The 25,631-nt window shown below is 41.7% G+C and overlaps 2 protein-coding genes across 9 annotated transcripts in view; one reads left to right on the plus strand and one right to left on the minus strand.

The window, feature by feature from the left end:
- dhcr7 (7-dehydrocholesterol reductase) overlaps positions 1–9,649 on the plus strand; it is a 38,357-nt gene extending 28,708 nt beyond the window's left edge. For all 4 annotated transcript variants that reach the window (XM_069904649.1, XM_069904661.1, XM_069904641.1 and 1 more), the window contains exons 4-8: positions 3,268–3,358; positions 4,082–4,295; positions 5,518–5,722; positions 5,812–5,943; positions 6,396–9,649. In XM_069904649.1, coding sequence (XP_069760750.1) covers positions 3,268–3,358; positions 4,082–4,295; positions 5,518–5,722; positions 5,812–5,943; positions 6,396–6,860 — 1,107 coding nt within the window. In that variant the 3' untranslated portion in view covers positions 6,861–9,649. The remainder of the gene's footprint in view (positions 1–3,267; positions 3,359–4,081; positions 4,296–5,517; positions 5,723–5,811; positions 5,944–6,395) is intronic.
- Positions 9,650–13,608: 3,959 nt separating this feature from the next.
- The window catches only part of LOC138746492 (L-lactate dehydrogenase A chain-like), a 28,984-nt gene continuing 16,961 nt past the window's right edge, over positions 13,609–25,631 (minus strand). For all 5 annotated transcript variants that reach the window (XM_069904733.1, XM_069904724.1, XM_069904714.1 and 2 more), the window contains 6 exons: positions 23,543–23,657; positions 20,641–20,814; positions 19,340–19,513; positions 16,982–17,087; positions 15,488–15,611; positions 13,609–13,948 (listed from right to left, as the gene is read on the minus strand). In XM_069904733.1, coding sequence (XP_069760834.1) covers positions 13,784–13,948; positions 15,488–15,611; positions 16,982–17,087; positions 19,340–19,513; positions 20,641–20,814; positions 23,543–23,657 — 858 coding nt within the window. In that variant the 3' untranslated portion in view covers positions 13,609–13,783. The remainder of the gene's footprint in view (positions 13,949–15,487; positions 15,612–16,981; positions 17,088–19,339; positions 19,514–20,640; positions 20,815–23,542; positions 23,658–25,631) is intronic.

The raw sequence follows: 25,631 nt of genomic DNA on the forward strand, positions 1-25,631 counted from the left end.
TACAGAACATGTAATATTACACAGAAATGCCTTCTGCCTGCTGCAAGGCAAACCATGAGTCGCCATTAGTGTCACCAGGCGCCCCTTACAGTAGAAGAGAAAGAGAAGCAAAAGAGAGTCACTGAGGTCATGTTTTCCATAGTGCAGTTGACTTAATGAATAAGGAGGCTAATGCTTGCACTTCTTTCAGATCATTTGTGATCCATTCGAGAAGGAAAGCACTTGTTTACACAAGACAACACTGGAACCATCAGCCTGACTTCTGTGCACGTATCTCAAGAGTGAAACCTGAACCTACAATCTATTAGCCCATGTCATTTTGATGTCAAGACAAGTGTAGTCATCCATTTAAGAGCAAAAGATATGTGGGTGAGGAATGAGACAACTCTTTGTTGCTTAACTAGGCTTACAGAGTGTTTAATTAGAGGGAAATCACAGAATGCAACTTTAAAGGAATAAACCACAGATTTGAGAAATGAAAAGACTGGAATATATCCTGCAACAATGAGAAGCTGGAGGAACTCCTGGATAGAAATGGACTTCAATAGGGAGACATGATATCAAATGGAACAAGGGGGAAAGGAAACAAAGACAGGGTAATAAGATGAGGAGGGAAAGCGAGATGATGGGTATTGAATGAGGAGGGGAATGGATAGGGATTGGACTAAAGACGATGGGTATTGGATGAGGAGGGGAATGGATGGGGATAGGGATTGGGCTAAAGACGATGAGTATTGGAGGAGGAGGGATGGATATAGGAGGATGAGGGGATGGGTACTGGAGAAGGAGGGGATGGCTATAGGATGAGGAGGGGATGGCTATTGGAGGAGGATGGATGGGTTTGGAGGAGGAGGAGGGGATGGATATAGGATAAGGAAGGGATGGGTATTGGAGGAGGAGATCAATATAGGATGAGGAGGGGATGGCTATTGGAGGAGGAGGAGGAGGGGATGGCTATTGGAGGAGGAGGAGGGGATGGCTATTGGAGGAGGAGGAGGGGATGGCTATTGGAGGAGGAGGAGGGGATGGCTATTGGAGGAGGAGGAGGGGATGGCTATTGGAGGAGGAGGAGGGGATGGCTATTGGAGGAGGAGGAGGGGATGGCTATTGGAGGAGGAGGAGGGGATGGCTATTGGAGGAGGAGGAGGGGATGGCTATTGGAGGAGGAGGAGGGGATGGCTATTGGAGGAGGAGGAGGGGATGGCTATTGGAGGAGGAGGAGGGGATGGCTATTGGAGGAGGAGGAGGGGATGGCTATTGGAGGAGGAGGAGGGGATGGCTATTGGAGGAGGAGGAGGGGATGGCTATTGGAGGAGGAGGAGGGGATGGCTATTGGAGGAGGAGGAGGAGGGGATGGCTATTGGAGGAGGAGGAGGAGGGGATGGCTATTGGAGGAGGAGGAGGAGGGGATGGCTATTGGAGGAGGAGGAGGGGATGGCTATTGGAGGAGGAGGAGGGGATGGCTATTGGAGGAGGAGGAGGGGATGGCTATTGGAGGAGGAGGAGGGGATGGCTATTGGAGGAGGAGGAGGGGATGGCTATTGGAGGAGGAGGAGGGGATGGCTATTGGAGGAGGAGGAGGGGATGGCTATTGGAGGAGGAGGAGGGGATGGCTATTGGTCAGAAGGTGGTTCCAGCTGGGGCTCGGCAGCTGAAGGCTTCATGAGTGGGTGCTGGTCCCAGTTGACTAGCTTCTGGGGACTGGAATGATTCGGGAATAGGCAGCAGGAGGCGAGGAGGTGTAACCCAGGCATGGGGCCTCGAGCCTGAGCTCACAACCAGATAAAGTGAAACAAGAAGTTCTGCAGACGCTGGTGTTGTGTACAACACGCAAACATGCTGGAGAAACTCACCAGGCCACACAGCCTCCACAAGAAGGATAGGGTTAACCAACGTTTCGGGGCCCAAACTTTACTTCCTCTGGATGCTGCGTGACCTGCTGGGTTTTGCCAGCACACTTGTGTGTCACCACTGAATAACAGACGTAGAGGTGACAATGATTACGGGGTGGGGGTTTGTGCCAGAGAGGAGGTGATAAGATGGACAACTGAAGGGGATGTCTTTTGTTCTAAAAATGGTGCTGGAACTTGGTGTCTCTTTGCCTTTGAAAGGCAGACAGTGGCAAACTTTCACATTCTTGTGCACACATGACGCAATTGAAGCTGCCACCTCGTCCTCTCATTATGTTTGGCTGATGAACTTGTTACAGTACAGCCCAGGCCCGATTATCAGACACCCTTTCCTTCCTATTGCTGCTGCATGGCCTGCTGTGTTTTTCATAAAATTACCCTTCACCCCCTTCCCCCATCTCCCTCTTTCCCTATCCCTCTGCCTCCTTTCTTCCAGCTTCCCACTTCCTTCCCTCTCCTTTCAGAGAGCTACCCTCTCCCCCTTTCACTTCCCAGCTGTGTTCTCTTCTCCCCTCCCGCCCGTATCCACCTCTTCCCCATTAGCTTGTGCTCGCCCCTTCCTTTCTCCCTACCCCATCACCTTTTTTCTTATTCCTGACAAAGGGCCCAAACAAATCACCTATGGATTTCCTATGGATGGTACGTGATCTGCTGAGTTTCTCCAGCTCATTTGTACATTGCACTCGACCCCGGTGTTTGCAGATTTTCTTGCTTCATTACCGTACCTTATCAAATCCTTCCTATGTCATGGAGATTCGAACAGCATGGAGTACTCCACTGTGCTCCAGCTGGGTTTTTATATGGAATTTACAGCTAACTTTACTGCTCATTGCATTCTTGTGGCCACACAAATAAAGGCCAGTCACTTTTCGTCCTTAATCTCTCTGTTCACTTTAGCGATCTGCTCCTACATGCTTTTCTGGAGTAAATATTTTCACACCACCTGCATTTTCTAGTTTGACCATTTATCTCAGCCCATACGAAATCAAGAGAAACTAACCCATCACAGACCTTTGCAATTCTTCTCCCCTCCTTTTCTCTGCAATTTATTCTCCAATTTTGAAATGTTACATTTGTCTTGCTGTCTGTTTCAAACATTTATTTTAAATTTTGGACTTTTGCCTGAGTTGTTCTCTCCTTGAGTCGAGAGAAAACGAATCTGCTTAAACTGTGGGTGATCCATTCTGATGATTCCAATGATTAGTTTGAGTAGCTGCACCTCATGAAAGCCTCCCCTCCCCTTTTTTCCAGCATTGACTGATTCCTGAAGAAACCAAGTGAGCCTTGTTAAATGGCCCATGTTTAAAATGGCTTATTGGCCTTTACTAAGGCTTTGTATTCTGTGCATGAATTGCAGGTGTTCTTGTACCGGTGTGTGCCTGACATTTGTCACAAGTTCCTTCCTGGCTACGTTGGTGGTGTACAAGATGGTGCACGCACTCCTGCAGGTAAGATCAACCTCTTCATTTTGGCCAAGGAGATGTAGGTGAGTGTGAAAATCCAAGCCATTGTCCTTTAATTAGATAGAGCAACAATTCCAGTAGAAGTGATGAAGTAAAAAAGAAGACAACTTGCTCAGCAGTTATTCTGAAGGATTTTTTCCAAGTCAAAATCTGCAACCTGACTGTATTAAACACGCACTCTCACTCCAGTGTCCAATTTTGTTGACGCATATAATTCATTTGGATGTCCAAGAGATTGTTTATTTTCTAAAGCAAACACTAAAGGTGAATTCTTAAGATACATTCACACCATTGGTCTTTGATTGCAAGAAGAGTGCATTGATATTTCAAGTTGTAAAAATGTTTTAAATTTAATAGCTTTGCATTATTCCTTTAATGACGTCCCAAAGATCTTAACAAGCAATGAAGTATCTTGAAGTGCAGTAATTAGGCTTGACCACTTTGCTCAGAGCATCCCTCCTGAACTTCTCAACCCCTGCAGCTCTTTCCTTATTCAATATTCCTCATTGGCCAAGTGTGTAATCAACTGCCTATTAAATACTCTTGTGCTTCAGTGTCAAATTCTGCTGACTAATGGGTGTTGAAATGTTTTGCTTCATTATGCACGCAGCATATTGGTTAAGGATCTTTTGTGAAGGGAGTGAGGGTGATTATTGTACTGACTTTAGAAGAACGTGAATGCTATAAAAACGTGTCTTTACTCCACAGGACTGATCAATAAATATGAGATCAATGGACTACAGGCATGGATCATCACCCATGTTCTCTGGTTGGCTAATGCCAATTATTTCAATTGGTTCTCTCCCACCATCATTTTTGATCATTGGATTCCTCTGCTGTGGTGTGCCAACATCTTGGGCTATGTTGTGGCAACATTTGCAATGATAAAGGCCTATCTGTTCCCCACCAATGCAAAGGATTGGTAAGAAATTAATCTGCAATGTGTTTAAAGGCCCATTCATAAATCATGGTACTCATCTCCTGTCCTTTCAAAGCAGCTGTTATCACCCTTCATATACTTTGAAGAGAATGAATTTGAGCCCTCATATCATCCACATTATATTGGTCAAGTCTTCTGGAAACTCAAATCCTAGTTGTCCTCACCTTTCACCCTACCAGCCTCCCCATCTAACAAATTATCCTCTACTATCCTCAACAACGTGATCCCATCACTAGACAAACCTTCCCCTCTCCTCCCCTCTCCGCTTTCCACAGGAACACTCCCTCCAGGACGCCTTCATCCGCTCATCCTTCCTGCTAATCGGCCCCTCGATATTTACCCTTGTGATCACAGGAAATGCTGCACTTGCACCCACACCTTCTCCCATTCAGAGCCCCAAACAGTCCTTTCAATTTAAACCACTTGTGAATCAGCAGGGCTCATCTACTGCATCCGCTGCCCCCATTGTGGCCTTCTAAATATCGGAGAGACCGGTGCCCGGTTGCAGACTGGAAGATGGTTTCGCTGAGCATTAACAGGGACCTCTCAGTGGCCACCCATTTCAATTCCTTCCCATTCACACTCCATTCCCATACTGCCTTGTTTGTCCGTGGCCTCATCCACTGCCAAACCGAGGCTACCTGCAAATTGGAGGAACAACACCTAATATTCCATCTGGACACTCCAACCAGATGGCATTAACATCAACTTCTCCTGTTTCCGTTAGGCCCCTCCCCACTCACTATCCCTATCCCTCTGAGTCCTTTCCTCCAGCTCCCCAGTGTCATCCCTTCTTTCTCCATCCAGAGAGCAACCACCCCCCCATCACTTTTCTCCTCTGCCCTCCCACCCATCTCCACCTCCCCATGCCACTTCTTCCCTCCTCTCCTCTCCTCCTTCCACCTTTTTCTTCAGGTGCCTGTCTGCCTTTTGCTCATACCTTTATGAGGCCTGGAACATTGGTTACCCTTTGCTTCCTGTGGACGCTGTGTGACCCGCTGAGTTTTTCAATCACTTTTGCGTATTGTCCAAGTTGCACCACGTCAACCGGGGAATTTAAATTCAATTAATCACATGATACACACCTTTTTTTTATGAATTAATTGTACAGAATAAACATTACTATAAAATGTTAACTGCGTAACCTTGCAGTATCTGTTACATCTCAATTATAAATGAAGTTTGTTAAAATCTTTTCCTTTAGTAAGTTCACTGGCAACTTCTTCTATGACTACATGATGGGAATCGAATTTAATCCACGCATAGGGAAGTGGTTCGACTTCAAGCTGTTCTTCAATGGCCGTCCTGGTATTGTGGCATGGACTCTGATCAACCTATCCTTTGCTGCCAAACAGCAGGACTTGTACGGTCAAGTGACCAACTCGATGATTCTGGTAAATGTGTTGCAGGTACAGGAAAGTTTTTTTCTTTAAGAAATATTTCAGTGTATTTGGAAGATGCATTCACTTCGATATCATTTGATTGCACCTTTCTTTAGGCAATTTATGTGCTGGATTTCTTCTGGAATGAGACCTGGTATCTAAAGACGATCGATATTTGCCATGAACACTTTGGCTGGTACCTGGGTTGGGGTGATTGCGTTTGGCTGCCCTACCTTTACACTCTGCAGGTAACAGTTTTGGATGACTGCCCTCTCAGATTCATTCCCTTGGGGAAATTGGCAAAAGTATTGGATCATTTTGTTTGATGGACTGACGTAATGTGGAAAACTTTGCTATGCATGTTAGCCAGTCAAATTGTCCTATGCATAGTACGCTAGGTACTCCAAGAATTAAAAACAAAAGTGGAAATAAGTAGAGTTAAACATTGAAAGGCGCTATCTTTTTCCTCTTGGGAGGTCAGTTCAAGGGTCTACTGACACAGGTCCTTGAACCTGAAGGCATGTTTTCAAAATCGTGTATATTCCACCAAAAACCAGATCAAACAAAAATACAGTTCAACAGAGAAATAATGTCATATGTCTTGGGTGGGTGGGGGGAGGGGGGAAAGATCCCAACTGGCCAGATATCCACAATGTTCCTTTTAATAAGCTGAAAGCTAATGTTCATCTCTTCATCACAGGGACTGTACCTGGTCTACAACCCAGTACAGGTGTCAACAGGATGGGCAGTTGCTGTTCTTCTCTTGGGGTTGATTGGCTACTACATCTTCAGAATGACCAATCATCAGAAGGATCTCTTCCGGCGCACGGATGGAAACTGCAAGATATGGGGCAAGAGGCCCGAGTACATCGAATGCACCTACCTGTCCATAGATGGCAAGAAGCACCACAGCAAGCTCTTGATCTCCGGGTTCTGGGGGTTGGCACGCCACTTTAACTACACCGGCGATCTTATGGGCTCCCTTTCCTACTGCCTGGCAGGTGGATCTGGACACCTCCTGCCATACTTCTACATAATTTACATGTCCATCTTGCTGATCCATCGCTGTATTCGGGATGAGCACCGGTGCTCGAGTAAATATGGCAATCACTGGAAACGCTATACAGATACAGTGGCTTACCGTCTTTTACCTGGACTATTTTAGGTCTGCTTATTTCATCACTGTGATTTTCAGAGACTTATTTTTCTGTAGGCAAAGTAAGTTTACCAGTAGAAAGTAATGTTTCCAGTGGACGTTTTCACTATTGCAGAGGAGCGTATCTTAAGTTCTCATCTAATATAAATATGAAAGAAAAATACCTTGCGTACTGAGAAAGAAAAATCAAATGCAGATCATTTTTGGCAAGAAGAATTAAAGCAGATCAGGTCATTCATTTTCTTTTGCCCCAGATGTGTGTTCACATTTACAAAATTGAAGTGTGCCTCTTTAATGAGAAGTGTGCTATTTTGAGCTTATATTGTCTTAAGGTACAAGAGCTTCACTGTTGTAGCAGTTAGAGAGCTGCTCCATTCATCTAAAATAACTTCTTCCCTATTGATTGAAAGTGTTAAATACCTTAATTTTGAATAGGACTTTAAAAACTGTGAAGGTTCAAGCTTCCTTTTACTGTCACATGATACCTTAAAAATGTTATATATAGGATTATATTTCAACCTTTGTCTGCCATAAGGTAAACAAAGAGTCACCATGAGCATTTCCCACTGCCGCTAACAATAAGATTAAAAGAATCCCTTCGGAGACACCGAGTGTCCATGGATTCGCCTCCAGTGCTCCTGCAGCCATTCTGGAATCCATTCTGCAACCTGAGCTCCAGGTCCAAACCTCAGGAAGCCCTCAGTGCCTGAGAGCCTTCAGGAGCCCTTGCCCTCAGCACTCTCTCGAATCCCGGCTCCAATACCCGGTTCCCATGAGCCAGACTCCAGCAGCCCACAGCCTGTGTGAGTAATGGCATTCGATAAACTGCAACATTATGTACTCAAATATGTTAGAATTAGGTATGGCAGCATTCAATGAATAATTTTGACTTATTTTGAAGCATTTATTTTGAACTTTTGTGATTGACTGCAGACAATTTATCAACGGCCATACATCTTTATTCATTTGCCCAAATATCGAGCTTCCAAAGAAGGTTTATATGAGGCATCAAAAATATAAATCATTGCAGCATTCCTAAAAAAAGATGAAAGACGCTAAAAACCTCCAGGTTGTTCATTGTAAAAGTTTAATTTCTCATCAATTTGTATCAATAAATTCTCACTCTTAATGAGAATTGTTTTCCCAGTTTATGAAATGAAATTGACATTCGTCATTAACTGATTGGGAAAAATTGCATCTTGTCAGACAGATTATAATTTTTGGATACGGTCCCTCAGATAGATTGATGGATCTTTTCTTTGACCTGTTGATATTTAACCAATTTAAAACAGTTTTTTTTCCCTTGAAGGCAAATTAAAAATATGTATTTACATAATGAAACATTTCAAAAAAACTGAGGAGATCTAAAATAAACAAAATGCTGGAAATACTCAGTTAGTCAGGTGCATCTGTGGGAAGAGAGGCAGAGTTCGTGTTTTGGGTCTGAGACCTTCAGAACAGAAATGGAAAAGGGTACATACTGGGTGACCATGGGGAAAAGCTTGAAACAAGGTTTATCTGATCTATTTGAGAGAGACAAAAGAATATCGAAGTTGCGAAATGCAGAGCTAGCCACAATGTGGGTGCACCGACCCTTCAGCCAACTTTTAGTGTTTGCACACAGTGAAAGATCAAACAGATAGAATGTTTTTATTTAATGACAGGAGCAAACATGATCCAGGAGATCTTTAAAAACTCAATATTTTACTGAGGGTTGTGAACATTGCCAAGGCATAAAAAGGGAAAGGTCAAGCAAATGTGGCTTCTTGAATTTTTGTATTAGGATGTAGTGATTTGGAATTCCTTTTTTGGATAGTGTTGCAAGTATTACACATAAACCTTAGGGCGGCACAGTTAGAGTAGTGGTTAGTGTAGCTCTGTTAAACCACCAGCAATTGGGTTGAAATCCGGCACGCCCTGTAAGGAGCTTGAACATTCTCCCTGTGTCTGTGTGGGTCCCCTCTGGCTGCTCCAGTTTCCTCCCACTATTCAAAAAAAAATGTACCGGAGTTATAGGTCGATAAAGAAGAGTAAAACATTAACATATGCAGACACCACAGTGGAAGTAAAAACACAACGCTGGAGAAACTCAGCCGGTCAAACAATGTACTTTCTAGAGCAAAGATAAAGAAGTTCGGGCACCTGCATACATTTTGCTCATACTTTGATGGAGGGCTCAAGCTGGAAACATTGGTCTTTGCTATAGAAACTACACTGTTTGACCGGCTAAGTTTCTCCAGCATTGTGTTCTCATGGGGTTGTTGGTTAATTGGGTGGCATGGGCTCATGGACGAAAGGGCCTGTTGTCATTCTGTATGTTTGCAGTGAACTGGAATTCACTGACTGTGTGTAGACGTATGACCCTTCCTCTTGGCTTGGCCCCTGTCAGTTCCGATATAAACCGATTTCCCGCCTTACCCCAGATTCACCTGAAGACCTCTAAATCCTGGCCGTTAGTTGTAGGTTAATAAAAGTGTGCTTGCGCTCCTCAGAATTCTCTGAGTACTATCGATCACGTAACAATGTTTAAATTTAACAAAGTTGGAATCATCGAGGAACAACATCTTTATAGGAAAATATGAGACACATAATGCTCTTGAGAGCTTGAGATTTATTACAATGTGTTGCTTAATTGACCAGCAAATTGATGAAGTGAATATCTGTAATAAAGGGAATCAGAAATAAGGGCAATTACTGTATATGAAAAAAACTGCAAGGAACAAAATCTGTAAGCCAAGGGAAGGCGGCGTTGATTTACTTTGTTCTTTTCTAACTTTCCAATTTAAGCTTGAATCATATGACCGTTGAACTCGTATCTTTTTGATAATCTTTGGGCATTACTTCTATTCCCTAAGACTGGGAAGCAACGATTGACATGATATCTTTATCATGGTCGAGCCTGCCAAGTTGCTTCAAGGGTGTACACTCTTTGTTGCCTGCAGTATCCATGGTGACCAGAAGTACACCTAGTCACCTGGATAAAATCTGATGAACACATAAAAATAGCATTACCTTTTCTTCGGATTCAATCTTCCATCACATTGCAGTTGCAAACACAGTCACGCTCACCCTTTCCTTTATACTGGAATTATCGACCACACCTTCCTTCAATTTTATTAGTGGATTTTTATAAACATTAAATCAAATGTTAATTGTATCAAGCTCCTGGAGTGCTAACAGAAAATGAAGTATGTAACTTTCATAGGGTGGGGGGGGGGGGAAGGGAGAGGGTGAAGTATGTGACTTTCAAAAGATAATAGTAATCTGTACCACAATCAGCTCAGGGTCACTAATAATTAGTTTGAGAGATACAAAGTACACTCAGTGGTTGGAGTTTGTTCAAGAAGATAATCTGAATGTTGATTCAGCAGTCTGAAAACGAGAAGCAATATCAGAGCCATCACCACCGTGGAAGGAGATTTTATTATGGCAAGTTACAGTACCGAAACAGGCCATAGCGGCACTTCTAGTCTGCGCCAATTTACGTGAAACTCCACTAGTTCCACCCACCCACTTCCCAGCCCATTACCCTTGTGATATGTAATTACACCACTAGGCCACCAGAGGTCATCCCAGTGACCTTGTATATAAAGCAGTCCAGAGCTACATTCTAGCCTTCCAGGTTTAAGAATTGACCCTGCCGCAACTACTTCTTCCGGTAGATCATTCCACTCAGCCTTCACTCTCTGAGTGAAGAAGCATCCTCTTATATTACTCCTAAAGTTTTGGCCCCTAACCCTTAACTTATGACCCCTTGTTCCAATCTCCCCTACCTCAGGGGAAAGAGCCTATTCACATCGACTATCTATTCCCTTCATAATTTTAAATACCTCTATCAAATCCCCTCTCAACCTTCTACACGCCAATGAATAAAGTCCCAGTCTACTCAATCTTTCTCCGTATTCAATATACTGCAATCCAGGCAACATTTTCATAAACCTTCTCTGCACCCTCTCAACCTTATTTATATCCTTCCTATAATTTGGAGACCAGAACTGCACACAATAATCCAAACTTGGCCTCACCAATGCCTTAAACAGTCTCAACATTACCTCTATTCTATACTATGATTTATAAAGGCCAGCATACCAAAACCCTTCACCACCCTATCTACATGGGAAACCACCTTCAAGGAATGCTGAACCGTTAATCCCAGATCCCTCTGTTCCTCTGCATTCCTCAATGCCCCCCCCCCCCTTTCACTGCATACGTCCTATTTTGGTTATTCTTCCCAAAATGATGATCAATTAACAATATGCCAACACACACATGCCAATGTGAAATATTTTGAACATGAAGAGTGTGCGACAGCTTGAAGGGAGAGGTCAAAGCACAATATGCATGTCCACAGATATATTTGTTTAGGATTGCATCAGGGTCTAGATCAGTTGGGGAGTTGGGCCAAAGAGTGCAAAATGAAATTTAACTCCAACAACTATATGGTGCTGTGCTTTAGTAAGTTGAACCCGGACAGGGCTTCCGCAGTAAACAGCAGGGCCTTGGAGAGTGTTGGAGAACAGAGAGAGCAAGGGGCCTTCTTCATACAGGTTCACGGCCTTCCCCAAAACCTTTGATGACCTGGCTCATGAACAACCTATCAATCTCTGCCTTAAATACACCCAATAACCTGGCCACCTGTGGCAACAAATTCCACAGATATACCACCCTCTGGCTGAAAGAAATTCCTCTGCCATGGTGTTCCAAGCACGTGCCTGAAGTTGTGACCTTTTGTCCTTGACTTGTCCTCCTTTTCCTGTCCCACTTGTCAACCTCATACGCCTTGCCAAGTGGGCCTGGGGGACCATGATTTGCTGATCATTGAGACCAAGAGTGTCAAGTTCCTTGGAGTGCACTTGGCGGAGAACCTCACATGGTCCCTTAACACAAGCTCTATAGCCAAGGAAGCCCTGCAGCACTTTTACTTCCCACCCACCATCCTCACTACATTCTACATCACCACCCAGTTTGGAAGCTGTACCTCCTCGGACCACAAGACCCTGCAAAAGATAGTGAAGTCAGCAGAAAAGATCTCTTCCTATCACAAAGGACATTTACAACACTCAATGCAGGCGAAAGGCAATAAACATCCCTCAAGTAAACTGTTCTACCTTCTGCCATCCAGTAGGAAGTACTGCACCACTCAGCCCCTTACGTCCAGATTGGGCAACAGCTTTTCCTCCCAAAGCATCAGACTCCTGAACTCCCAGAACATTTGGGGATCATGTACTATGGACTGTTACTGTAAAAATCTTAATATATTAATGTGTTTAATTTCTATTCTAACATATTTGTTATGCATAAAAAATATGCTCCGTGGGCCTGGAGAAACGCTATCTTGTCTTTACTGTGCGAGCATAGTATGAACGATAAATAAAGGTGACCTGACAATTCAACTCTAGTTCAATTTAAAATTTCATTTTAGTCTTTTTTAGATCTCCTTTGCTCCATCACTCATTAAATTATGCCCACTGGAGACATAAACAAGTTATTGGATCAGTGAGCAGAAGGTGTTTGCTGAGTGTTCTTGGTACACCACATATTTCACGACACAGGTTCATATGGAGAAATCTGCACTCTGGTGCCATCTAGTGGCATTGATGTATACTGCATATCCACTTTCTCCCAGAAAGATTCTGCCAACAAATTAGTGTTATTGAACATCAGATGTGATGTTCAATAACATCAGATCAGATGCGATTCACTCTGTAGAAAGTAGCTGGACAACAAGCTTCTCCACCTCCATCAAGTTCTTTCATGTATTTCCTCCCATATACAAGTTATGCTGTTGTGAATTCAATTATTTAACCTCCTCAGGTGGTAAATAGCAATTGGTAAAACTTCCAAGATAAGCTTTGAAATTTGTTAGTCTCAATAAAGTAATAGCACAAATATTTCAGAAGTTGATCGATTAGAATGGGTGTTGCATTTCTCAATCTATTATTGACTAGTTTAGTATCCAATCATATCTGGAATTTTGTGAAGACTTCTGGTCATTTAATCATTATTGCCAAACTTGAGTCAATCAAGTTTTTCTGGAAAACAGATGTTATGATCATAGCATCTATTAACCATTGAGAACTATAATGTATAAAATATACTCTGTGATCAGTGCGACTGTTATGAAATAGAATAATTTTATTTATAGTGATCTATTATTACACCATCACACACAAGTGAGGAAACTTATGTGTGGAAGGGGTTTCCCTCCACCCCCACCCCAGAGAAGTTGAAATACACTCAACACTCTACTGCAGCTTTTATTGGAAAGGATTTTATTGCACTTCCCATCTGAAACTGTGCCTCCGTCAGCGACCAGATTCTTCATCTCTTCAAAGGCAGTGGTGGCTGCCTTCAGGTAAGGTGATCATTGAAAGTGCTGTGAAAAAAAGTGGCACATAACACAGAAGGTTCTCCACGGCTACTGGACAACATTGACCAGAGGGACAGACAGGTGAATGCAGCACTGGCAGGTGCAATTTAATCCAAAAACAGTGTTGGCTTTTGGGAAATCAAAACAACCTTATCGGTCTATGTTGCCACTTGTAAGGAACAACAAACTTGGATCCCATTGCATCCTATTTATCAATATTCCTTAGTGCCCTAACTGTGTATGCCCTACCCCTATTCATTCATTGCTCCCTTACTGTTTTTTTTTTAATTAACCTCCAGGCTTTTTCTGGGCATCTGTTATGGCATGGATGGTAACCTGGGGTGAAGGAGTTCACCTTATACAGTATTACCAGACTTGTGATATTGATTTCTGTTTATCAGTTTTTATGCTTTATTTAACTTGAACAAGAAATATGCAATTTTGCTGATTTTCATGAAACTTTTAACAAGCAAACAACTTGTATGCACATATAATGATTCAAATTATACATGTTTTAACAAGGTTCCAACTGCGTCAGGAGAACTAGTACTGGACATTACGTTCAAAGTACAACTTCTTGCTGTGCCTTCAAGAGCTTTTCCACACCACATCTCAGTTTTCTTTCCTCTTCCTCCTCAAGCGGTTGCCTTACAATTCCACACACTCCTGGGGAACCCAGAATGCAGGGGAGACTTAGGAACACGTCTGATTTGATATCGTGCTGGTCCTGACGTACAAGTGGAACAAATGTTATGTCACAGAAATCTTTAGTTTACATAAAGACAAAAGTATTCATATTTGAATTGAGAAAATGTTAAAATGATGTGCACAATCGTTCAATATTATAGGACAAAAACCAAGTGCTTTTCTCATATTATTGGAGTTGAATGAGAGTTCTTGCTGAAAACTCACCGAACAGGCAAATGCACTGATGGTTTTGATGATGGTTGATAGCACTGGCCCACCTGTTGCTGCCTCTCACTACGACAACATTTTAAACTAAGGTTTGATATTGCAAGCTTGCAATGTAAACCTCAATGAAGCAAAATTTGTTCCCTACAACACGGTTTAAACAGTTGCTGGGCTTGGTGGGAGGACCATACATCTTCAGATCAATATCTGCAAGATTATCAGAGTTCAGAAGACCATAAGCTACAAGAGCAGAAATAGGCTATTCCACTCCTTCGTTCTATCAGGAGCTACTGAGCCCCACTCCCCTGCCTTCTCCCCATAACCTTTAATACTCTTGACTATTCAGATACCCATCAAAATCTGCCTTAAATACACACAAGAAATTGGCCTCCACAGCCATCCGTGGAAAGAAACAAATTCCAAAGGTTCAGCACACTCCGGCTAAATAAATTCCTCTGCATCTTTGTTTTAAATGGGTGCCCTTCAGTCTTGAAATTGTGCCCCCTTGTCCTGGACTCCCCTACCATTGGAAACAACTTTGCCACATTTACTCTGTCCAGGCCTTTCAGCATTCAAAATAATTCTATGAGGTTCCCCCCTCATCCTTCTAAACTCCATGGAGCACAGTTCAAGAGAATCCATTTCCTCCCACCTTTTCAGATAGATCATTCCTTAACAAAACTACTTGTTTGTTTATCTATTTCTGGTCACGTGTCTTCTCTGTTTTGTATCAATTCTCTTGACCGTGTCCTCTTGTTACTGATACTTTTTGGCACACTCAACAGTTCATCTTTATTTATTTTAATAAACAGATTTAACTTCAATTAACACTTTAGTATCCCTGCACTAAAGATAATATCTTCTCCAGATTCTCCACATAACTGAAGAACTTGAGCTGGCCGGGGAAAATAAAACGAGAGGACACAGTCTCAAGTTTCGGGGGAGTAGATTTAGGACAGAGATGAGGAAAAATAGTTTTTCCCAGAGAGTAGTGAATGTTTAGAATTCTCTAACCAGGGAAGTGGTTGAGGCTGCTTCATTAAACATATTTAAAATTCAGTTAGGTAAATTTTTACATGATAGAGGAATTAGGGGATATGGGGAGAAGGCAGGTAGGTGGAGTTAGGTCATAAATTAGATCAGCGATGATTGTATTGAATGGCGGAGCAGCCTCGATGGGCCATTTTTGGCCTACTCCTGTTCCTACTTCCTATGTTCTATCCCATTTTCCACTCGAGGGTTTTCTGTACCCAACCAAAATCCATCATATTCTTCCAAAACAATTAAGTGAGTGGGCAAATGTTTTGCATACACAATGGTTTAACATGAATATACAAAAAGTTATTAAACTTACCTTGGCATTAGTGGACACCAGATGGATGCATCGGAGATTTTTCAAAATTGCATTCAAAATGTTTGTCACACTTAGACCAATTGCCCAAGAAATGGATCCTTTCAGCCTGACAACCTCTTGGCCACTACGGTGGAAAAAAACCAATTAAATACAAATTGATCCTTTGAGGATTTCTGTTCCTTGCTGTTGCAGCGGACAGAGCGAAGGTGCTCAACAAAGTGGTTCCACCAATCTGCATCCAGTCTCCACTGAACTCCTGCTGCAGCCTCCTGTACATTGAGGAGACTGGATGCAGAATGGGGGAAACTGTTTTGTTGAGCACCCTCACTCTACCCCCTACAGCAGCTCCTGAAGTGGCCAACCATTTCAATTCCACACCTCTGCCACACTGACACGTCTGTCCATCGCCTCATATACTGGCAGGCTGAAGCTGCATATAAATTGGAGGAATAACACAGCAGTGGTTAGCACAACGCTGTTACAGCACCGGCGACTGGGTTCGAATCCCGTGCTGTCTGTGAGGTGTTTGTACATTCTCCCCGTGTCGCCGTGGGCTTTCCCTGGTGCTCCGGTTTCCCCCACCCTTCAAAATATATGGGGGGGGTGGTAGGTCATTTTGGTGTAGTTGGACAGCAGGGACTCGTGGGCCAGAAGGGCCTTTTACTCTGCTGTATGCCTAAATTTTTAAAAACTAAATTTAAAAAAAAATTAAATTTAAACATCTTGCATTCCACCTCGACAGTCTCCAAGGAGACAATATCAATCTCCAATTTCTGGCAACCCCCATTCCTTCTTTGCTATGCAGCACCTTCCCTTCCTTTCTGGGAGTATCTTGCTCAGTCCTCTACCCCCACCCCCCCCCACATCACCTGCCAGTTCCTTTCTTTTCTTCCCCCTCCCACTTAAGAGCCTGTGGCCACTCCTTCCCTTCATCTCCAATTTCTTATTCAGGCATCTGCTTTGTTTTTTTTAAGCATACCTCAAGGGTTCAGACCTGAAACATCAACTACCTATTGCTTTCTATGGATGCTGCATAACCTTCTGAGTTTCCCCAGCACTTTCATGTCCCCATCATAAGCAGGCTTCTTGTTTACCATGAAAAGTTAGAAAGTGTAAGTATCCACCCCATTCAGACATATAGACACTATTTTTTTAAAAATAATAGACATAAAGCATGGTAACAGTCTCTTTCAACCCTTGAGCCCATGCTGCCAGATTACACTCAATTGACCTCCAACCCCAGTATGTTCTTGAACGGTGGGAAGGAACCGGAGCACCCAGAGGAAACCCACCCAGACATGGGGAGAACATACAAAATCTTTACAGATGGAACTGGATTCGAACCCCAGTCCTGGTCAGTGGTGAGGTAACAGTGTTGCGCTAACCGCACCATCCCAGTTGTATCTCACTTCAAAGTGTGTTCCAAAATATATTTGATATATTCACAAGTACAAATGATACCCACATCAGTAACAAAAACCCACCAACATTTACCTCTCAATAACCCTCCTGTGAATTTCATGTCCATGCTCGCTTGAGAGTTTTTCATCCAAATCCTTTACATTTATGCCAGCCACATTTGTGCCACCCCAAATAGGAACTAAATCAAAGACAATAAAGAGCAGCATTAAGTACAGTGACGCAGTTAAGCAATAAAATCAGAAAGATTAAATCAAAACTAATCATCAGGAATATTGATTCAGTAAAAATGTGAATCATATTATGTCAAGAACTGAACATTCAAAACAAGGTTAATTCTTCACTTAAGCACTGGTCTCTGGGGATAATATCACAGGAACTGATCCTGTTGCTATGGTGTTCTGTTAATTACCTGCTGAAAAAGCTGCTCATGCAAAATATAAACAATTAGCGATGTATGGAAAATAGATTGTATGTTGCTCCTACTCTAAGTGCCCAGGTTAAAATGTAATGATGGAAATTTACAGAAGACTATTCAAAAAACCACTTGTTATCACTTGGCCTGCCATTATCAACCTCCGAAGAATCACTACTGAGGCCAGCCTCTTCTATTTGTGATCACACGCATATTTGCTCACTCTGACCACAAATACAATCTCCAAACACAAAATCTATATTCTCCATAGTACCAGAGAACCACAGGGCCATTTGCTCTACTGTGGCTCACACTGTGACAACACCATTTACAAACTTGCTGACAATACCATGGTAGTGGGCTATATTAAAAGGGATGATGAGTCAACAAACAGGAAGAAGATTGAAAAGTTGGGTGAAATGTGTTCCAACAACTTCACACTCAATGTCACCAAAACCAAAGAGCTCATGTAGACTTGAGGAAGGAAAACCAGAGGTGTACCACCCAGTGATCGTTGGGGGAAATCAGAGGTGAGAGGGTGACCAAGTTAAAATTTTTATGAATCATTATATCAGAGGGCTTTTCCTGAACCCAGTACACCAACGTCATCTGAAGAAAGCACATCAGCGCCACTACTTCCTCAAGAGTTTTCGGAGATTTGCTAAGACATCAGCAACTTTGGCAAACTTCTATGTGTAGTGGAAAGTGTGCTGACCAACGGCATCACAGCCTGATATGGGGGCACCAATACATCTGACTGGAAAGCCTTGAAAAGGGTAATGGACACAGCCCACTATGTTGCAGGCAAAACCCCCCACCATCAAGAAAGTCTATATGGAATGCTGCCATCAGAGAGCAACAGCAATCATTAAGCATCCAGCACACGCTCTGTTTTCGCTGCTGCCATCAGGAAAGAGGTATAGGTGCCACTAGACTTGCATCACCAGGGTACAGGAACAGTTGCTAACACTCCATCAACAGATGCCTAAACAACAGTTTCTATTGTATAAATATTGCCTGGATCACAGGAACAAGAATCTCAGGGTTGTATGTGATGTCATGTATGTACTCTGACAATCAATTTGAACATGTGCAGAGACGTTAATTCTACCCGCATTCCTTTTCCTCAGCATGGAAAAGGAATGTGGGCAAAATATAGGTCTCATATATATTTCATCAAACTCACCAAATTCTACACCCTGATCAGCTCCCTCCTTCTGTCACAGCTCCCACCTCACATCATGTGTGCAGAAATGCAAAACAGGACATGCAATAGAATGAGCCAAGTGATCTCACAAACGACTCATCACATCCATTTTTTTTTCTTTTGCACATCCCTTCCATGTCCAATTATGGACAGTTAACCAGCTAATTGGAGGATCCAACGAGGAAATGCTGAAGGCTGAAGCATTCACAATTACATTCATCCAGGATGCTGCATTGATGATCTATGTCAGGGTCCTCCCAAGATCCTCAACATTACCTTCAGTAGTTTTCATACAATTTGACATGAATATATAGATACATAATCTCAATATTCCCAAGACTGTGGGGCCAGACAACATCTGAACCTCTTATTTAAAAATTTCACTCCAGAACTAGTTACATCTCTAATCTGTTATAGGTACAAGATCGGCATCAAACGGAGAGTTGTCCAGATAAGTCCTGTCCCCAAAAACCTACCACACCACATGAGAAAAGAGGGACATGGGCAAGATGGTGTGGACATTTCCCATTGTTTCTCTACTCATACCACTCATCTATAAACCGGTAAACTCAACATCTAATGGCAAAACTTTAAAGGGTTATCCTGGAATGCAATGTGATACTTTTGATGAGGAGTTGAACATTAGGCTGCACATTTCAGGAACATTTGTATGGAAACAAATCATTCAAAATGAATTAAGATGGGCCAATTAGAATAAATTATTCAATATTTATGCATTTCATAGCCCCACTTGAAATACTTCTAAAAATATTTTATCAGTACTGAATGAAATTAACAGGTAGCTACTCACTACTTCCACATCCTTGTTCACCCACGATGTAGGCATGAACATTTTCTGGATTTATGTTCAACTCTGTACCAAGTAAATAACGAAATCTTGCATTGTCCAAATTAGTACCAGTACCAATAACACGATTCTTTGGAAATCCACTGAGTTTCCAGGCAACATAGGTCAGCAGATCCACTGTTAAATAAACCATACAAAAGGAAACCAAGCCAATTAAAAATTATTACAGCACCATTAAAATGAACTCAAGTGGAAAGATTAATTTTTACCAGTTGGTATAATTTGAAATGCTCACTATTTAAATGTAAAACTGATTGAATCTTGCAATCTTCAGTGACACTTATTGTATGCTATTGAAGATTAATGAGATCTTCAGGAAGCACTCACAATTCAACAGAAAATAAGAATGAAAATTATTTTAAAAGATTAAAATTTGTCAAAAGATAGACTGTCAAATTTGGTTATGTTATCTAATGCTTCTGGAGCTGTTGAACTCAGTCACACTTATAGTTTGATCAAAGTCAGCCTTTTGATCAAAATCAGCTTTAACAATTACATCCAAATGAGACAACTGAAACCAGAGGTGGCCAGACTTGCTTAGTGCAAGGCATACAATAAACTTCAGATGTTTTAGAATAGCAAGACATGAAAAAATACATGCACATGGCTTTGGGAGCTCAGATGGGAGGGCGGCCAGGGCATCGGGAGCTTGGATGGGCAAGCAGCTTGGGCCGGAGTCCCTGGTCACATGCAGCTCTTTGACATGCATGCATCTCGTACAATTCCTGTCTCAGCCAACATATTTCCTGGAGCTCCACGTTATTTGTCAAAGAGCCACATGTGGCTCGTGAGCTGCAGTTTGACTACCTCGGACTTAAATGGTGCAACAAACTGGTGGCTTCACATTCGCTTCAAGTAAACTTCACCCCCTAATTGCTTCATATCCAAAGAACAAGAATCAAATCTGCTCATTTCAAACATTAGGTAGAATCAAATGAGCAAACATTGGAATTTGAATAATATTCAACATGTTGCTTCGATATTTAATGACATTTTGGAAGGAAATGAAAAAAATCTAACAAACAAATGACACAATTAAAAGTAGAAAACAGTTGATATGAATAAATGTGGGAACAAGGAAGTAGGAAATGGTTTGAAAACTTGTCAGTTTTCAATAGAAAATTAAGTGAAGCCTTCAAAGCAATGAGCAACAGGGGTAAAGAAAGATGATCCTTGGGTAGAAAGCTAAAGAGACAAAGTCTGCGAGTGGCTCCTGAAGGCAATATTTATATAATCACATTTACCTGGCTGAGTAACAATCAGCAAAATAGCAGCTGGACTATACTTCGCCAACTGAGGAATAATCTCCTTGAAGGCAGCAATATTGTTCTGCAGCTGATTTGTATCTGCCCTCTCTCCCTTCACCTGCATACCAGCACAGACGATGCACACCTTAGAATCTTGGGTGACTTTATAGTCTACAGAAAGGTAATTGGGAAAAGAGAGTCAGTTTAAGTTTAAGTTTGTACAATGCAGCCAGACTTGCACAGTACAAAACCCTTACCCCAATTATTCAATTATAACATCATTCCTCAACTCTGCTGATCTGTGTGGTACCTGACAGCACACAGCAAACCTTCAGTGCCAGCTTGCCGACTTCTGTTATAAAGCCAAAAGGTGGCACGGTTATCACATCCGTTGGCACAAATCTGAGTTTAAGTCTGGTGCAGTCTGTAAGGAGTTTGTACATTTTCCCCATGTCTGCATGGGTTTCCTCCAGTTTACTCCCACCTTTGATATTGTCGGTTAATTGGGGTATTTGAATTTTAAAATGTAATTTAAAAGTCAAAATTGGACAATGTTATCCAGAGGCCCAAGAACAGAAAAAGTAGGACTGAAGTTTAAAACATTGAAAAATGCAGATGAGTTGACAAAACTTCCAATCAAGTGGGGAAAAAAAAACAATCATATCACAGACTCATTAAACAATCAGCTAGCTCTTTAAACTGGCTATTATTATCAGAGATGCTATGGTTTGGATGGAACATTAAATAGAGTCTCTTAAATTTAAGGGATTGGTAGATGCTGGATAAGTGAATTTTCTGGTTGCCTGAGATTACTTGTTGTCTTAAATGGAAGATCCCAAGGCACTAGAGTGCAGTTGTTCTTCCAAACACTCTCAATCAATAGGACACCTGTTTCTGGAGTCTTCCTGTGCACAAATTGGCCTCCACATTCCCTGCATCAAAACAATAGCTGCATTTCTAAATTATTTTAATGGGTTCAAAATGATCTGGGTGATGATTAGGTTTTTAAAAAGCACAAAATAAATGCCAATCTATCTAAAACTAAATTTTTTTTCTCTAAGCAAAGCTAATCTGGCTGCTCACTCACAGGAGAGACAAGCTGCATCACGATATCATTTCTTGTCTTGGGCCTGATTTTGGTCTAAACTTGACACTTGTTTGTTTGATTTATTCCTATCGAGTATTTTCAAACATGTAGCATAAATAGGCATTACAAGTGCAAAATGCCATTCAGCAGATTAATGTTCTTCATGTTCCAACAGCAACAAAAACAGTTCATTAAAAACTTTAACACTTGAAAGGAACCAAACAACTTAAGTCAGAAATCTTGCCTGAACAAATAAGGACTAAATCATCTCCCTTCGATAAGCCAGAGAAGCAATAAATCAGATTAACTGATTCTTCTTCTGAATGGCTTTTAACCTAATGCACCATCTGGGGGGGTTAAGTGATTCATGTTTAGCGGACAGATGCAAAGCCATTGATTAAATGGTGCACCTTTGTGATTCTCCTTGTTGTCTAGGTGACTACGTAGAAGAGGTTGGTCAGTGAGCACAGGCTAAACCCATCCATGTGGGCTGCCGAGTTACCTGATGGGCTTTCATCATCGGTTGGAACATTTAACCCATCAACAAGCATTACTTGTTGGCATTTACTGCAGTTCCCAGTTAAATGATAGATTCATTGACTAAGCAATTTGCTGCTTAGTGAACAAGTAATCTCCTAACCAAAGATCCCTTCCCATGCTGCTGCAGCAAGGACTTTATTGGCTTTTGTAGATACACTGACAGAAGTTCCAAGATTCACCAAAATACTGCTGAGTGGCAGAAGCTGCTATCATTCTGAGAGGCTCTGGGAAGTAAAGGGACCTCTTTCTCATCTGAAAAATCTGTGACAGAGAAAGAATGGGAAGATCTGATTGGGTGAGGAACTATATTACAAGCATGGAATAATCATAAGCTGGGCCAAAAAGTTATATTAAATGGAATATAGGGTATGCAGACCAATTGAATACAAAATTGGCTTGGCGGAAGAAGTCAGAGAGTGGTAGTGAGGCCTGTGACCAGCAATGTGCCACAAAGATCGGTGCCAAGTCCTTTTTTGTTTGAAATACAAGGCATATGGTACACTTGCCTTCATCATTCAGGGCAATGAAACAACATGTTACAGCCGTACAAAACATTAGTGACATCGTATTTGGAAGATTGTGTGCATTTCTGTTCGCCATTCCAGAGGAAGCATGTGATTAAGCAAGAGAGGGTGCAGAACAGATGTGCAAAAATGGTGCTGAGATTGGAGGGCTTGAGTTATAAGGGAAGACTTGATAGGCTAGTTCGGTTTTCCCCAAAGGAGACCTTAGAGAGATTTATAAAAATCAAGAGGGGCATAGGCAAGATGAACGATCACAGTCATTTTCCCCACCAGAAGGGAGTCTACAAGTAGGGAAAGGCTTAAAAAGGACATGAGAGGCAGCTTTTTCCATATGGAGAGTGGGTCATATCTGGAACAAGGAAATGATCGAGGCAGGAACAACTATAAGATTTAAAAGACATTGGACAGGTACCTGGATGGGAATGGTTTAAAGGGATATGGGCTAAACAAGGGCAAATAGGACTAAACTCAAGAAGGCACTATGGTTGGCATGGACAGGTTGAGCCTCAGGGTGTGTTGAAATGAGCATTTGTTGATTATATTTTGTATGATTCCTTTTATGGCAAAAATTTTGAATTTTAAAATATTTATAAATGTACTGCTCAAAGATTTCAGTCATGTATGATGGGTATTAAAAAGGTAAGTAGACAGATGATAAATAGGAAGCTAGATAGAGAGAGACAAACTTAAAATGCTTCAAATGTTCAACAGAAATATGCTACAATAAATCCCATAATCTGTCACAGACCTGTATCTGCTGTTATTCTGGATTTTAGAAACAGACTACCGTGTAACAAGTCCATTGCTTCCCCCTTAACCAAGTCTGCCAACTTATCCACAAGCACCAACTCATCAGCTAAATTCTGTAAGGAAATAAATGAAAAACACCAACTTTAGACACATGTTTAAATAATACCCACAGCAAAGTTTATTGTTGAGGTGATTCAAAGTGATCAGCAATACCCAAATGCTGGTTCAAAAGACCCAATGGGCAGCATTATCTGCAGCGCCAGCAATATTAATAAATTGCTACATTAAAGGTGCCATATAAATTGAAATAAGCAAGTACAAAATTGCATAGAAATTGCTTTTAGATCGCAAAGTCAGAGATAACTTTACAATCTGAAATTCTGAGACAAGTATATTCATCTGTTTCTCTGAATCTATTACTTTTTTTCCCCAGTGTAATTATTTTAGGTAACAAATTTAGACCACCTGCATTGAATTCGCCCATCGTTATTGAATGAAGATCTACCGGGACCAAGGCCTGAAGAGGGCGCACAAAATCAGTGAACCGGTGCGGACTCGAAAGGCCAACATGGCCTGTTTCCGCTCCGTAAATGGTTATATGGTTAAGTCAAATTTGCAACCAATGTACAGTATATTCCCGGATATCCGACACCTGCGGGATTGGTAGATGCTGGATAAGTGAATTTTCTGGTTGCCTGAGATTACTTGTTGCGTGGGTTGCCGAACTGACCGCTATGGACACTAATGTTAAACTTTTGTACTTTTTACTCATTTATTTTCTACAATTTTTTTGCCGGTTGCTTGAATCTGGATAATGGAGATTTTTACTGTAACCATCTGTAACTACCTTGCTGAGAATATTGCTTCAGCAAATCAACAACCAGAGTGCAAGATCTTAACCACATTTTCAAATAATAAATTTAAGGCTTTTTTTTAAAAAAACCAGAAAGCACTGGCTCTCAATTTTTTTTTGTTTAACTTACAATTGCCAGCATTATTCCTTTAACCAACACAACTAAAACAGATGGTTTACCTATTATTCCACTGCTATCAGTGGAAGTGTGTTCAGTACAAATTGTCTGTTACATTGTCTGTCAGAGGCAAGAGCATTTTAACAGTTCGACAGTGATCTGGAAGGTCAGTCAGTTTCAAGGCCATTGTGACCATCTTGGACGCTATACTAAACCTTGAATCAGAGAATAATCTTGGCAGACTGACCTGATGTCATCTCTCACCTTAACCTAATGCATTTGGTATTCTTTTGTAGCTTCTATCATGTTGCAAATAGGTATGAACTCACTTTGAAAATCTAAATGATTTTCACTTTAGTAAACTTCTGTTCCAACATCAAAGGGATCAGATGTTTTCTGACCAAAAGAAGAACACAAGAAATAAGAGGAGTTGGCCAACCGACCCATCGAACCTGCTCCACCATTCAATGTGATAATGGCTGATCTGATAATAGGCTCATCTCCACCCACTTGCCTTTTCCCCATATCCTTTAATTCCCTTATTTATTTAAAAATCTGTCCAACCTTGTCTTCAATAATATTAACTGAGGTCGCCTCCACTGCTTAAATGGGCAGCAAATTCCACAGATTCACCGCCCTCTGGGAAAAGCAGTTCCTACTCATCATTCTAAATTGATCACCCTAAATCTTGAGGCTATGTCCCCTCATTATCATATCCCCCATCAATGTAAACAACTTACCTACCTCTATCTTATCTATGCCTTTCATAACTTGAAATGTTTCTATAAGATCCCCTCTCATTCTTCTAAATTCCAGCAAGTACAATTCCAGATGACACAATCTCTCCTATTGGCTAACCCCTTCATCCCTGGAATCAACCTGGTGCATCACCTCCAAAGCCACTATATCCTTCCTCAAGTAAGGAGACTAGAACTGCACATATTTCTCCAGATGCAGCCTCACCAGTACCTTTTAAAGTCGCAGCATATCCTCCCTGCTCTTAAATTCCATCCTTCCAGCAATGAAGGCCAACATTCCATTTGCCTTCTTGATAGCCTGCTGCACCTGCAAACCAACCTTTTGTGATTCATGCATAAGCACTCCCAAGTCCTTCTG

This window comes from Narcine bancroftii, chromosome 1 (genome assembly GCF_036971445.1).
Source record: "Narcine bancroftii isolate sNarBan1 chromosome 1, sNarBan1.hap1, whole genome shotgun sequence".
NCBI lineage: Eukaryota > Metazoa > Chordata > Chondrichthyes > Torpediniformes > Narcinidae > Narcine > Narcine bancroftii.